This window comes from Triturus cristatus, chromosome 11, assembly GCF_964204655.1.
Source record: "Triturus cristatus chromosome 11, aTriCri1.1, whole genome shotgun sequence".
In the NCBI taxonomy this organism is placed as follows: domain Eukaryota; kingdom Metazoa; phylum Chordata; class Amphibia; order Caudata; family Salamandridae; genus Triturus; species Triturus cristatus.
The window spans coordinates 418213663-418228049 of NC_140594.1; the positions used below are offsets into that span (position 1 = coordinate 418213663).

At 47.7% G+C, this 14387-nt stretch overlaps 1 protein-coding gene across 1 annotated transcript in view; it reads left to right on the plus strand.

Annotated features, from left to right (window-relative positions):
• TGOLN2 (trans-golgi network protein 2) overlaps positions 1-14387 on the plus strand; it is a 145681-nt gene that overhangs the window by 35595 nt on the left and 95699 nt on the right. Inside the window, exon 2 of the mRNA XM_085636166.1 lies at positions 424-1568. Coding sequence (XP_085492292.1) covers positions 424-1568 — 1145 coding nt within the window. The remainder of the gene's footprint in view (positions 1-423; positions 1569-14387) is intronic.

Here is a 14387-nt window from a genome sequence, read left to right on the forward strand (position 1 = left end):
CACGAAATCTGAGTAACTCTTCCCACTTCACACTATAAAGTCTGTTTATAAAGCCCACCTCCGCTCCTCCATTGAGAAGATTAGCGTGGTTGACAGTCTTCGCCCACCCCACCGGGATATCTGGACCCTCACACCTAATATAACCCATTGGAAATATGGAACCTTTACACTATATACCATAGATTACCATTTCATTGTTATTTTCATTATCCACCAACCATGGTTTAGCAGCACTTCTGTACTTAAGCACCTAACTACCAATGATATTATATGCATACACACAGTGTTTGTTTGAATTGTGTTTGAATTGATGATTTTTGTTTTAAATCCGTTCAGTTAGCTTTTCCCATCACAACCTTCCTGAACTGAATCATAAATAGTAAATGTTCTCCAAATCTTCACGTCCCCTTTATTTATTTTTAGGTCACTCCAGACAAGATGTTAAACCTGATGTCTCTCAAAATGTCGGCATCCATATCGCTCCAAAGGCTGGCACAACGCCTTCTGATCTTCTGAAGGAAGCCGCCTCTCAGAAGGAAGCCGCCTCACAGAAGGAAGCCGCCCCACAGAAGGACGCCGCCCCACAGAAGGACGCCGCCCCACAGAAGGACGCCGCCCCACAGAAGGACGCCGCCCCACAGAAGGACGCCGCCCCACAGAAGGACGCCGCCCCACAGAAGGACGCCGCCCCACAGAAGGACGCCGCCCCACATAAGGACGGCATCCATAGCGCTCCAAAAGCTGGCACCACGCCTTCTGATGATCTTCAGAAGGATGGTGCCTCTCAGAAGGATGGTGCCTCTCAGAAGGATGGTGCCTCTCAGAAGGAAGGCGCCTCGCAGAAGGAAGGCGCCTCGCAGAAGGAAGGCGCCTCGCAGAAGGAAGGCGCCTCGCAGAAGGAAGGCGCCTCGCAGAAGGAAGGCGCCTCGCAGAAGGAAGGCGCCTCGCAGAAGGAAGGCGCCTCGCAGAAGGAAGGCGCCTCGCAGAAGGAAGGCGCCTCGCAGAAGGAAGGCGCCTCGCAGAAGGAAGGCGCCTCGCAGAAGGAAGGCGCCTCGCAGAAGGAAGGCGCCTCGCAGAAGGAAGGCGCCTCTCAGAAGGACGGCGCCTCTCAGAAGGACGGCGCCTCTCAGAAGGACGGCGCCCCTCCGAGCGCAGTCGCCCCTACGAAGAAAGTCGACCCTGCCCCTACAAAGGCTGATGCTAATTCCCCAAAGACTCATGCAGCAGCTGGTAATGGAAAGTCTGATGAGGAGGCAGATAATGCCATCCCTGAGGCTAATAACCTAGCAGATGGGGAAGAGGAAAATGGCGATGAAGTAACAGATCAAAGTATTGACCAAGTACAAGATGCAGAGGGGGATGATGCAAACGGTGGAGATGAAGATGATAATGCTCCTGGTCAGAAGGAGGGGAAGCTAAATGACATTGGCAAATCTTCAGACAGTAAGCACGATAAGACTATCAATGTTTCCAAAGAGGAGTCCGAAAACAGTCATTTCTTTGCCTACCTTGTGACCACAGCCATTCTTGTTGCTGGTTTGTACGTCGCCTATCATAATAAAAGAAAGGTAAGTCTAGTTTTATGTCCTCTGTCTACCTACGTACATGTATTTAAAAGTATAAACTGCCCTTGTGCATACCAATGCCTTTCCATGAATATTTCTCACAGTTTCTTGTTTGCAGTGTTGTTACCTCTTTTAAATCCATCTGTATGAAAGGAGAGTTTCCTGCCCAGATTTGCCAGTTTGGATAAAAGCATAGATCTTGATTCATTTAGTTTGTATTGGTTAAGGTAACTGGAAGTCATTCTTTGTCTCTTTAAAGCAGCACTCTTCTTTGCACGGTTCTCAGAAGAAAATAGCTCCTATTACTTAATTTAGGTAAAATTAAGCATATCTTTTGATTGTTGGGTGATTTTCAGTTCACCAGCTACACGAGAGCCCTGTTTCCGTTTTGACATAGCACAGTAACAGTGTATTGAGGCAGCATCTGTTTCGTGTCTTCTTCCATAAACGTCTATGTAGCAATCTCCAAAGTGGTTTCAAGAACTCCAGAGATACATTTTATTGTATGTTAACTGAGCCTATATAAGACAACACCATTATGAATTGGCACACCGAGAGAACAAAGGACATGTATAATAACAGCAGTGTATGAGAAGTAAAAAGTCAGGGATTGAGCATGTTCTAGAAAGGTGTTTGGTTGCTGATGGAGTGCAGTTTAAGAGGGAGAGAATTTATTTCACAGGTGGTGTGCCTGGACCAGAAAGGACCCACCATCCAAAATGAGCTTTACAATATCTGGGGATCTTGAGAAGAGTAACATTGAGAGACTTGATACGTCGGTCGGGACCACCAGGCTCCTCTTCTGTGAATGTGAAGGTCAGCATGTTGTAAGTTGTTCCTTGAAATTTATTAATCTGACAATGAAGTAGTTCTGGAGACAGGAGCACGTGAGCCTTATTTGGTTGCACCAACTGAGCTACTGAACTTTGCAAATGCTTAGGTGGAGCTTTTTCTTTAGTAGTAGTGAGAGAGAATCTGTACTACCATAGCAAGACTCTTCTTATTTAAGAATAAATAATCAGTCTTGTGTCAAATACCCTCTACTCCCATCCCCAGGGACCAGTTGTTCAGTATAAAAATAAAGGTTGTCACCAAAGAAGGTTCCTCTGGCATAGAATTTAAAATAAAACATAGCACCCTAATTCCAGACAGTATGGAACTTCATATAGGACAACCGTTCAAAGTGGGCACTTCAGATGTACAGGTTCCTCATATGCTTGTTTTTCATTGAAGTGCAGTATTTGTATTTTACATTCTGCCGCGTAGTACTCTTCTTTGTTGGCTAGCATTACCGGTATGTTGAGTCACTCGTCCTCATAAAGCCCGTTATGGGTTAGAGATTAAAACAGTAGTCATCTTTGAATTGTGCTTACCTTGCTGAATGCATGCCATTTTAAATATGATTCATCAGTCGCTTGTGAATTACATTGTAACTAATAAGTAAGTGAATCTTTTTGGCTATTTGTTTGCCGGTTGTATTCTAGGCACGTTAAACCATGATGTGTCACATTTGGAGCTAGTAGAATGTGTGGCTATAGGGCGGCACACCTTAGTCACAGCCATACTGATTACGTTTTCTTCTTGAGAATTTGTCTATTTGAACATTAATTTGCACCATATTCATATGTTGGTATGGGTTTTGTATTCACAATACTAGTCTAGATCTTCAATGCATGTGTAGATCTAGTCAACTACGTATTTGTAAAACAATCAAACCTTTGTCACAATTATAGCATTCGGAAACAAGTTTTTTATGTCATAAAAACGTACGCCTTCTTGTCTTATGATAGATATTAAGAGTTAGTTTGACACAATAAATAACGCTCAATAACTTCTACGTTCATTCAGTTATTTTTAGGTCTCGCCTAGGCAACGCTGTATGGACTTTAAGCTCTGCCCATTTTCTACCCATCTTTTCAATTGGCTCTTGTTACTCTTCTCTGTAAATAGTGGCTTTTGATTCGTCAATAGGCTTAGTAGTCCTCCTTAGTACCTTCTTTTGTAATCTCACATGGGTACTGCCCCAGTTACATGTGTTGTTAATCCACATGTTTTAAATGCAGCCTGTGAGCACTATTTTCTGAAAGCACTTTCTCCTGCCTGCTGTTGCCAGCAGGACATGCTCTCCCCCACTGCATTTTTTTTTTTTTTACCAGTGCGGCATGCCTCAGCTGCAATAATGGCAGCTACTCCTTTCTTATCTTATTTGCGGCTTGCCAAACTTGGCCGCATGCTTTTCTTTTTACTATTTCTTTAATTTTGGTACAACCGCGCTTTAGCTTTAAACCTCTAAAGCTAAAGCGTGGGTGCAACAATTGCTTCAAAAGTAAATTAAACGAAAAAAAATGTGGCTGCATGCCTATTTTTCTATTTCTTTACTTTTGTTACAATGGCTGCACTCGCACTTTAGCTTTCAACATCTTAAAGCGCGGGTGCCGTGATTGCTTCAAAAGTCAATAAATAGAAGGAAAGAAATGCCCTTGCATGCCTTTTTTTCAAGTTCTTTACTTTTTGTTACAAGCACGGCATGCCCCGTTTTAACTTTAACGATCTTAAGCAAAAGCGATGGTGCCGCAATTGCTTCAAACGTAAATAAATAGAAAAAGAAAATGCAGTCGCACCCCTCTTTTTTTTTTCTATTTTACATCTGTACTCTGCACCACTGAACTCTGCACCCTGCGCCATTATACCCTACACCACCCTACTTTATGCCACTGCACTTTACGTGACTCTACTCTGCACCACTCTACTCTATGCCACTCTACTATATTCTGCACCTCCCTACCCCACTGCACCCTATGCCACTGTGGTCTGCATCACTTAACTCTATCTGCACTATGCCATTGAACTTTTCACCACTGCATTCTACTCTGCACACTATGCCACTTTCTAACCACTCTGTGCCGCGGCACTCTACTCTACACGACTGCACCCACTGCCATTGCACTGCACACCACTCTACTCTGCACCACTCTACTCTGTGCCACTCTACTCTGCGCCACTCTACTCTGCGCCACTGCACCCCACTGTGCACCGCATTATGCAACTACACCTCTGCACTCTACTCTGCACCACTGCCCTCTCTTCTGGGCCACTGTACTCTACTCTGCGCCACTGCCCTCTACTCTTCACCATTCTACTGCACTCTATGCTGCTATACTCTACACCACTTTACTTTATGCCACTCCACTCTAAGTCACTCTATTCTGGACCACTCTACTGAACTCTATGCCATTGTGCTCTCCCCACTTTCTCTATTCTGCAGTACTTTACGCCACTATATGCCACTCTACTTTGCACCACTCTGACACTACACTCTACTCTGCGCCACTCTACTGTACGGCCACTGCACTCTCCGGCCATTGCATTCTACAGCACTCCACTGTACTCTCCTCTACCCCATGCCACTGTACTCACTCCACAGCACTTTGCGCCATGCCACTCCACTCTTCGCTGCTGTACAACATGGCTAAAACAAATTTGCAAAGCCAATAGCTCTCACGTAGTTGAGACCTATTGGCTTTGCCAATGCTTGTTTTAAATAACAACATAGTGCTTTAATTAACTGATAAGTAAATGGCACATTTAGAATTCGAATTGCATCTTTTGCTCCTAAGTTTCAACATTGAATTCTTAATTGATCCCTCATGCTAGGCTCTAGATTTGCTTTTAACCTTGAGCTCCAAAGCCAATGTTACGCTACTGGGTATGCTTCGGATCAACATTTGGAAGGTCTCTTCAGTTAAAAATAAGTTTTGAATAATCGTGTGGGGGGTCACAGTCCAGTTACTGAAATTCAGGTTACAGTAAGAGACAAACTGGTCCATTTTGCTTGCAGATGGTACATAAAGGAAACAGTGGGGCAGGTGCCATCTTATGCCCCAATGAGGTTTCCCAAAACGTTTAAGTGCCTATCCCTGTTCCTGCCAGTTGCAATAGCGAATTTTCAATGGAAAAGCCACCGCAGATCAGGTTCACACTTTTAGATACCGGCAACGGGCCAGATAAAAAGGAAAGAGGGTCCACAGGTTTAACTGGCGATAACACAACAACTCTAAGGTCCAGAGTGATGGTACAGATGTTCCCTAAATCGGCACTACCTTCTCTACCAAATGGGACCAGATACCCCACCAGAGTTGTGAAGATTGATTGTCACCTGGCAGTGGCAACCGGTAATTGGAGCATGGTGGGGGCGGGGGGAGGCCACACTTGCACACTCACTCACACCCATGCATTTAGATCAAACCTGAGTGCTCCTCAACCCAGGGGGAGAAAGTGAGAGTACTCTTGTCTCCTGCAGCCCATTCAGAGCTGAATTCACTCTCCCCACTTGGGGGCAGTCCCTTGACCAAGGGGCGACACCACCCTGCAGAAGTTTAGCTCCACAAGCCTTCAGTCAGAGGATCCAGAATTGTGAATTTTTGTCATCCAAAATGGCCACCGCTGCTTCTGACGGGACATCCCAGGCCCAGCAGGTTGTCCCTGCTGTGGGGTCCTGGTGCTGCTTAATTTTGAAGCTTGTGCTGACCTGGCTGTGCAAAGGCCCACACGGGTTGTCAGACACGCACCCAGCACCTTGGGAGCAGGAGCATCAACCCTGAAGACACGTCGGGCCTGAAGTGGCAGCCGAGTTTCGTACTTGGCTGCGGCCTAGGCACTCGAGATGAGTTAGCTCACCCTTCTACGCATCCCTTGAGCCACAAAATAAAGTACAGTGATCTGGACCCAGGTGACAACACATGGGCCCTGAAGTCAACAACTGATGAGGAGATGGCAGGGGCTGCCGGACTAAATGCAAGGTCCATCATAGGACCATAGACGTGGCCCTACAAGTGATGGGGGTGCCAGAGTACTGAGGTGAACTAGGAGCCCCCGAACACTCTGGCTTCTGCACCAGCCTCTTGAAGAACATTGCTGATGGGGGGGGGCAACGGAGGCCAGAATTGATATAGCTGCTACATAGAAAATGCATCCTCATCTAGTATATCCAGCCTGGTGCCCCAAGAAAGAAAAACGGCCTAAACTTAGAGACCTAAAGGATCCAATTGGTCCGTCTCCTGTGGGGGCTTGAACTTAATGCACTGGCACCATGACCCTACCTCCCTCCTGTCCCAGCCTTGCCCTGTGAAGCATGGGGTTTAATGCGTCGTCACCCAGAAACCCGGAGCAGTCTGAGAGTGCCACACACTGTGGCCTTGGCGGGGCCCCTTCAAATTGTCAGCGGTACTACCCACCTAGAGACATCTATTCCCACAAGGAGACCGCTTGCAGAGGGAAGACTAAACACACTTGTTGTGGAAGAAAGCAGGTCCAGTTCCATGTAGATTAGATAAGTAGGTTTATTGAGTGAGATGTTATGAAGAGCCCCACCAGGAGCAGCCTTCCTGCTACTCAGCCCATCCTCCAACTGACTGTCACTCACCAACATTCCACAGCCACCTCACATACCAACATTCCACCACCACAGTCACACTGGCTGAGCAGCAGGTATAAGACATCTCCTTTCTTTACACAAATCTGATTGGAACTCTAGAAAAGATGACATACAAACTAATGCTTGTAAAGGAATTACATTTGAACTATTGCAAGCAAAAGAATGGCATTAGAACAATTGCATGCACATAAACAATGTAGCAACGGACTAATGTGAATGCATGAAAATAACAGATATAAACATTTCACACACAAGAAATATAAAAATGAAACCATAAAAAAAAAAACACAGTGACGGGTAATGAGAATACACTCATACTGCATCTCCCTTTCTAACCACACAAAACACACGCGCTACCACACCACAAAACCACAAACCAAACCCTGATACCAAAAACTGCCGGCTGGCCAGGCTAACATGAAAGTAGTACGTAGGGTACCGACCACAAGGCGCGGTAGAGAACCATTCAAACCATGGCAAGGAAAAGATGTGGAACATCACTCCACACCAACCAAAAAAAAAGAAATCAACACTGCCTAATAATCCCATTAACACAACACCTTAAAAGAGAAAGGTTGATCTTTCCCTGTATCATAAGCACACCCGGATAAGTGCCCTTCAAATTTGTTAATGCAAGGCTGATACATCTCCAGATTCAGAGGGCACTTGAACATCATGCCAGAACTCATGTGGTAAGTTCTCATCTGGAAGAAGTTGTGACGCGCCCACAAATCTGATAGAGACATCCAGCCGCAGATTCCTTAACTTAGAATATCCCCAGGCGTCAGACTGGATCCGTAGAATCCCCCGCAGCAGCACCCGTGCGCGCCGGGAGACGGCGCCTCCCGGCTCCGCCCTGACGTCGTCCTCGGACATGACTTCAGCAGAGTACCTCCCGGCGCGCCGACGTCAGTTTCCTTCTTTTCCGCGTCCCTATGTGGATCACGGAGTAAGCGGTTCCTCTGGCCTGTTCTTCAGGCCTTCTTGACACCTTCGGCGTCTGGGAACAGTGTGTGATGCCAGGTCGGATCTTCGCCGGCAGGTTCGCCCTCGGCTGAGTGCCTCGACTCCGGTTCCGGTGTCAGTACGACGTCGGGACATGGCCCGGAGAGGCCTCCCAGTCACACGTCGTGCCCTTCTGCCATGTCTCCGCATAGCCCTTTGCGGCTTCCTGCATCAATGTTGGCTGTGGCTGCGCCACGGTTGTCGACTCCTGGTCGTCACCCTTCCTCTCCACAGCTCTCGGTGGAGGGCGCGTCGACGCCGAGTCGCCTCATTCTTGTCGACGTCGCTACGATGCCGGCTCGACGCCGCTGGAGGCGTCGGTCCCTATTGTTCCTCTGTTTCGAGAGGACTCGAACCCGGAGCACCCAGGGTTGTCTACACACCCTTTGGCTCCGCTGCCCCATGGGCAGTGGCCTCTTGCTCTTCCGGCTGCAGCGTCTCTTTTCAAGTGGACGTGTTAGTCTTCAACCGTCCCCTACAGATGGTCTGTTATCGCCACCTAGAATGGCTACAAAGGCTGGCGCTGCATTTGCAAGAGCTGCTCACAGGGCTGCAGCTGTTTTACACATGCACCCCCCTTCGGTCTCCTTGTCTTCTGATCCATTAGTGGATCTCCTCCACCTGGGTGCTGTGGAGGTAGAGCCCTTGCTGCCTTTTGGCGGGTCGTTATTTGACACCCTTCTTGGCATTTGAGCACGGCCCTCCTCTGGAGACCCTGTGGATCGAGCTGTCGCACATTGGCATCGTCCGGCTCCAGATGACCCTGTCTGTTTATCCCTTCATCCTAGGGCTCAGGGCCGAGTAGTCCAGGTGGCTTTCGTCACGCCTCCTTCCTCTCCCGTTGATGCTTCCCTCTAGGGAGTTTTGTTGGTTGGAGACATGTGGCCGCCATATTTTTGCGTCCACTACTTCGGACCTCTGTGCTTTGGACACGGCATGCGTGTTTGCACAGGCTACTTTTGCCCTTTGGGACTCCGTTGAGAGTCTTCTTCCCTCTCTTCTAGAGGGTTCTCGTGCTGACCTGGCTCACCTCCTTCATGATGGCCAAGAAATGGCACAATATACCATTCGTTAGGCTATGGACACCACTGTGGGTCGGGCAATGGCCAGGTCTGTTGCTCTGCGTCGCCATGCCTGGCTGCGCGATAGCGGTTTCCCTGACCATGTTCGGGAGAGTCTTCGCGTTTTGCCATTTGATGGCGTGTCCCTTTTTGACAGTCATGCTGTCTCAGCAGTCGACGGCCTCATATCTGGCCTGCCATGATTTTGAGTTTTTTCTAGTCCGTTTGATGTATTTTACTTTCCGCTGCAAACTGGGCCCTGGGTTCATAATGTAATACCCAGAAGGCCTGGGCGGCTTTACGCCGTGTTTTTCTCTTTTGTACAGCACGGTTGCCTCTGCTTGTTCCGGGCCCTGGGTTCATGATGTAATACCCAGCATCCTGGGCGGCTTCTCGCCGTCTTTGCTTCTGTTTCTGCTGATCCTCTGTCTGAGTTCGTGCTCAAGATGTACCCCTGGCTGGGGTTTAGACTTAACCTATGTGGGGTATTCGTTGGCTTGGTAGGCTCCTGTGAAGTCTTTTTCAAAGGGATTGCCCTGCGGATGTGACTTTAGTCTTTTTCTGCTGTTGTGGACCCTTCCTTTTCCTTCTTGCGGCCCATCGGTTGACCTCGCTCGCTAGCCTATTCCTTGGCGTCTGCTGGTGGTCCGTGGCACTCCCCTGCCTTTTAGATGCTCACTTTCTCAAGGTTCTGCCTCTTGATCTTGGCATGGTTCTTCCGCTAGGGACGTCCAGCCTGCCGCTGAGGATGTCCAGCCTGTTGACGGTCTCAGGGCAGAGCCCTGTCGCTGCCCCTGGGGGCACACAGCTGACGCGGCGCAATTCTTCTGTGTTCTATGTGTGTCCTGTGGATACTCCCTAGTATGTTCACTGTCACAGAGGACTTACGCTTTCCTTCCGCTTCTGCGATGCCTATTACTACTCTTCTCTATCCGTGATGAGTAGTACTTTCTGGTAGTTCAGTCCCATCTGGACTCGTTCTTACATAGTGACATCCTAGCTACGTACGCCAATTCTGTACATTGCCTTGTGTCCTACTTTCATGGGCACTTCCCCAGCAAAGGGTTCCTATTCCCCTGCTGTCTTCCGCATTGGAGTTTGTCGTGCTTCTACTTCTGGCTGCTGTTCTCTGTGGAAGTGTTCTCCACAAGCCGTTCTCTGTCTTGTGTGGTCTTGTACGTACATCTCTATACCATTCCTGGTACTCTATGTACATTTTCGCACTGACTCTTTCCTAAACTGCTCAGCCTTCCAGTCTGTCTCGCGGGGGACCGTGGCTCCTCCCTGACGGTCAGCTGGTGTCACTTATGGTTCTGGACAATGCTCCGTCCAGTTGTGCTGCAACATAGCTGTTGGTACCTATGGTGCGCTCTTGTTTGCTTTTATTACAGCATCCTTCATGACTGCGTCTTTTCTTAATGTTGTTCTGTCCGGCATTCTCCACACAACCAGGGGTCACGCATGCTAGGTCCTTGCTGCGGTGTCCGTGGTCTTGCCCTGGTCTTTCTCGTAGAAGCAAGCCTTCTAGGTGTGTTTGGTTTGCCGGCTCCCTTTCACAGGTTGACTACCTGGTGATGCATCTCTTGCATCTGAGCTTCTAGCGGTGCTCCATTGTGCCTTTCCTTGTATGTTTTGTGGTTCTAGCGGTACACACGGTCTCTCCTGTGTACTTCCGTTCCCCTCATGCGTAGCTCTTTTTTATGGTTATATGTCACTGTGCTTTTTAACGTCCACTCTTTCACATGTCGTTCTGTACAGGGACGGTGGTGCAATGGCAAGTCTTGTGTCTCGAGTTACACAGACTCTTCCTGGGCATTGTCAGTCTCCTCCTGCTGCTGTCCACAGTTGCCTAGCTACTACGCTTACACAGTGCTTTTTCCACTGTTGTGCATGTTCGAACTGTAGCTGGTATGTTTCAGCAGTGCTTCTTCCACTGTTGTGCATGTTCAGTCTGTATGTGCGGACTCTGTTAGACCGTCTTGCCCTCTCTCTGGCCCCTTGTCTTTTCTGGACTTATCGGATCCTGCGGATCCCTCAGCTCCTATGATCAGTTCATCTTCTTTTACGAAAGTTCTAGACAGTTATATTCCGCATTCACCTTCTGGTTCTGTTCTCCCTTTCAACACTATAAACGTAAGGGCTTTCCTGCCGCCCCCCGGTGGCTTGTGATGCCTTGCCTCCCATTGTTTGCCGCTCCTTACGGAGCTTACTGGTCTGGTGTTGGCCGCTCTGGCATGGCTGCCCACTGTGTTTAGTCAACTTGTTGACAACTGGGTTCTCTTGGAACTTGGTGGGGTTCAGTCGCAGACCCGCCTCCTATGGGGTATTGCTTTGGTATCTATTCTAAGTTAAGGAATCTGCAGCTAGATGTCTCTTATCAGATGTACGAGTTACTTACCTTCGGTAATGATGTATCTGGTAGAGACACAGTCCAGCCGCAGATTCCTTAACGCCTGCCCATCCTCTCCGTTCTGCAAGAAACTTTTCAGGTTGGGTTTTATGCATTCGCCTACCTCTGGGTGGCTTGTCTTCCTGTGTGGTGATATCTTTCACCTCCTTCCTCTGTAGGATGATTCATTCGGTTTACTTGTTCTGCTCCTCCTAATCTCGTGTTTGGGCGGTGGGTACATGTATCCTTCTACATCCCTACACCCTGGTTGTTCCAGTGTGGGGCCTACTAATCTTCTTCCCTCCCCCCTGCTCCATTAATTTGGGGTCTCTTGTATTTTCACAATACTACAATCCATTCCTTAAGGGTCTCTTTGACTGTGCCTCAGTCCAATAGATCTCTTACAACGGATATATTAGTCCTAGTGTTGCCGACCTTTGGTAGGGCGTCTTTCCGTATTTGATTCGATCTTCGTTGCCGGTCATGGTTAGATCTTGTGCCTGCAGGCTTTCTGTCGTCTGCCTCAGCATTCTTTCATATAGTGTTTTGCCTCGGAGGAGGGCATGGCCTTCGCTTTTGCAGGGCTGCTTCGCTGGGCGCTGCTCTGCTCTTTCCCTTTAATTGCTTTCACTATACAGTGCTTCTCACTGTCGTTTACAGTGCTTTCCTCTATGCATTGTTGGCCAATGTTGTCTCTGGTGATTTTCTCACCATCCGATTCTTTGGTTTCACCGATTTTCATATATTTCCGCACTCTGTTCCCATACTGTCACAGTTTTTGGTGGTGGCTCCGCGTTGTGACGCGGAAAAGTTTCTCCGAAGAAAACTGATGGCGCGCCGGGAGGGACTTATATGGCTCCGCTGACGTCATGTCCAAGGACGACGTCAGGGCGCAGCCGGGAGGTGCCGTCCCCTGGCGCGCTGGGGTGCTGCTGCAGGGGATTCTCCGGATCCAGTCTGACGCCTGGGGATATTCTAAGTTAAGGAATCTTCGGCTGGACTGTGTCTCCACCAGCTGCATCATTACCGAAGGTAAGTAACTCGTACGTCAAGTCTATTCTGCACAGAACAGCTTGAGGACACACGCAGAAGCGGCAAACCTGATTGACTCCATGACGAGGTTGAGGGAAACATTTAACACGGAAACAACTCCGGCTTCAGCCTCTCAGCTTGTGAAGGACATCTCTCGAGTGAAAGTGCAGTTGAAAGGCACACACAAGTCTGCACTTCCCAAGTTAATCAAGCAATTTGATCCCAGCCGGGTTGTCACCCACAAGCACAGCCTTGACAAGTGCTCTGTGCCTCATCTAGAAGCAATCTGAACCACGCTTCCTGGTTCTCAATCGCAACGTTGCCTGCCTGCCTCCAATCTGCGCCGACAGGCCCGGCCCACCCCGCATAATTCCATAATGCCTACCATAACTGCACAGTAAAGACTAAAGTACTCACTGTGTGCATTCTCGGCACATGCTGCATTATTCCAGCACAAGAATGAGGTCCACGTAGAACACTGGTGGGCCCCAACTCGCATTGTAGATGGCAGCTCCCCTAATGTCAGTAACCCAGGCTCACTCCAGACTGACTTCAAATTGCCACTGCCAGGTCTCGTGAATAAGCAGTGTCCATTGCACAATCCAACACGCTGCCAGATTCTTTGCCAGATGATTATAATGGGAATTTCACTTGAAATCAGTGAAAAAGTGCATCCAATAAACTCCGTTGGCAATCGCAACATCCCCCTCACTGCAGACAGATGTTGGCATTTACACCAGGCCCTCACAGCTGACAGCTAGTCACACCATCATGTTGCAGAAAACATCCATAGAGATAAAGTGAAAGATGCCATGGCTGGGGCCGACTGGTCTTGAGGTCAATAGTGGGGCTCAGGGCTGGAGGTGTATCTCTTTCACTCTGTGCTTAGTTTCCTTTAAGGTTCTTTTAATGTACTTCTGTAATTTCTTGAAGTACGTTTCTTGCAGGTTAGGATCACAACTTCTCTCTCTCAGATCACACGCGTAGATTCTTCTTTGGTTCCTTTTGAAATCGTCGCCAAAATATGTTGTGGAAAGAGGATGTCCAGTTCAAGGTAGATTAGATGAATAGGGTTATTTAAGTAAGATGTTATGAAAACCCCCACCAGGAGCAGCCTTTACTGCTGCTCAGCCCATCCTCCAACTGACTCTCACTCACCAGCATTCCACAGCCACCTCACACACCAACATTCCACCGCCACAGTCACACTGGCTGAGCAGCAGGTATAACAACACTACTCAAGCATCCTATCTTTCTGTCCCCAGACCTTGTCTGACAATGCAACATTTTCCCTCCCGCTGTTGAATACCATGGACAACCGGACTGAATTCTCCTGAAAATCTTAACGCATAAATCTAACCAGACATCTATAGAAAAGAGAAAAATATCGGGCACTTGTTAGGACTCTGATCAACCTTTTGGCATACCTACATGAGGACCTATCTTCCTTGAGAGCTTCTAATACCATATCTTTGAGTTTATTTTTGGAGTATCTACACTTCCCTGTATGTTGATAATGTACAGTAGAGCCTGACTACCAAACGAAAGTTTTGAGACACTTCTCCGACACATACATTACGTGGCTCCTTGATGAAGGCAATCTGCTGAAACACGTATAGAAAACTATACATAAAATCAAGTTTTTGGGCCACAAACTATCGTTGTTGCATCATATATCTTTATTTCTTATTTTAGTATGAGTTGTGAACAAAATCAGTTGATATTTTTAGATATATATCGACAATTAGTATACGAGTATATCTACTGTAGAAAATATACTCAATGTCCGTATTATGGATAGTAAAGTTATTTTGAGTCTATATCTATCTTTATTGATATAGCAATATCTTTACCTAAAAAATGAAAAGTTTTTTTCTATTTCTGTAATAACATTATTGTAC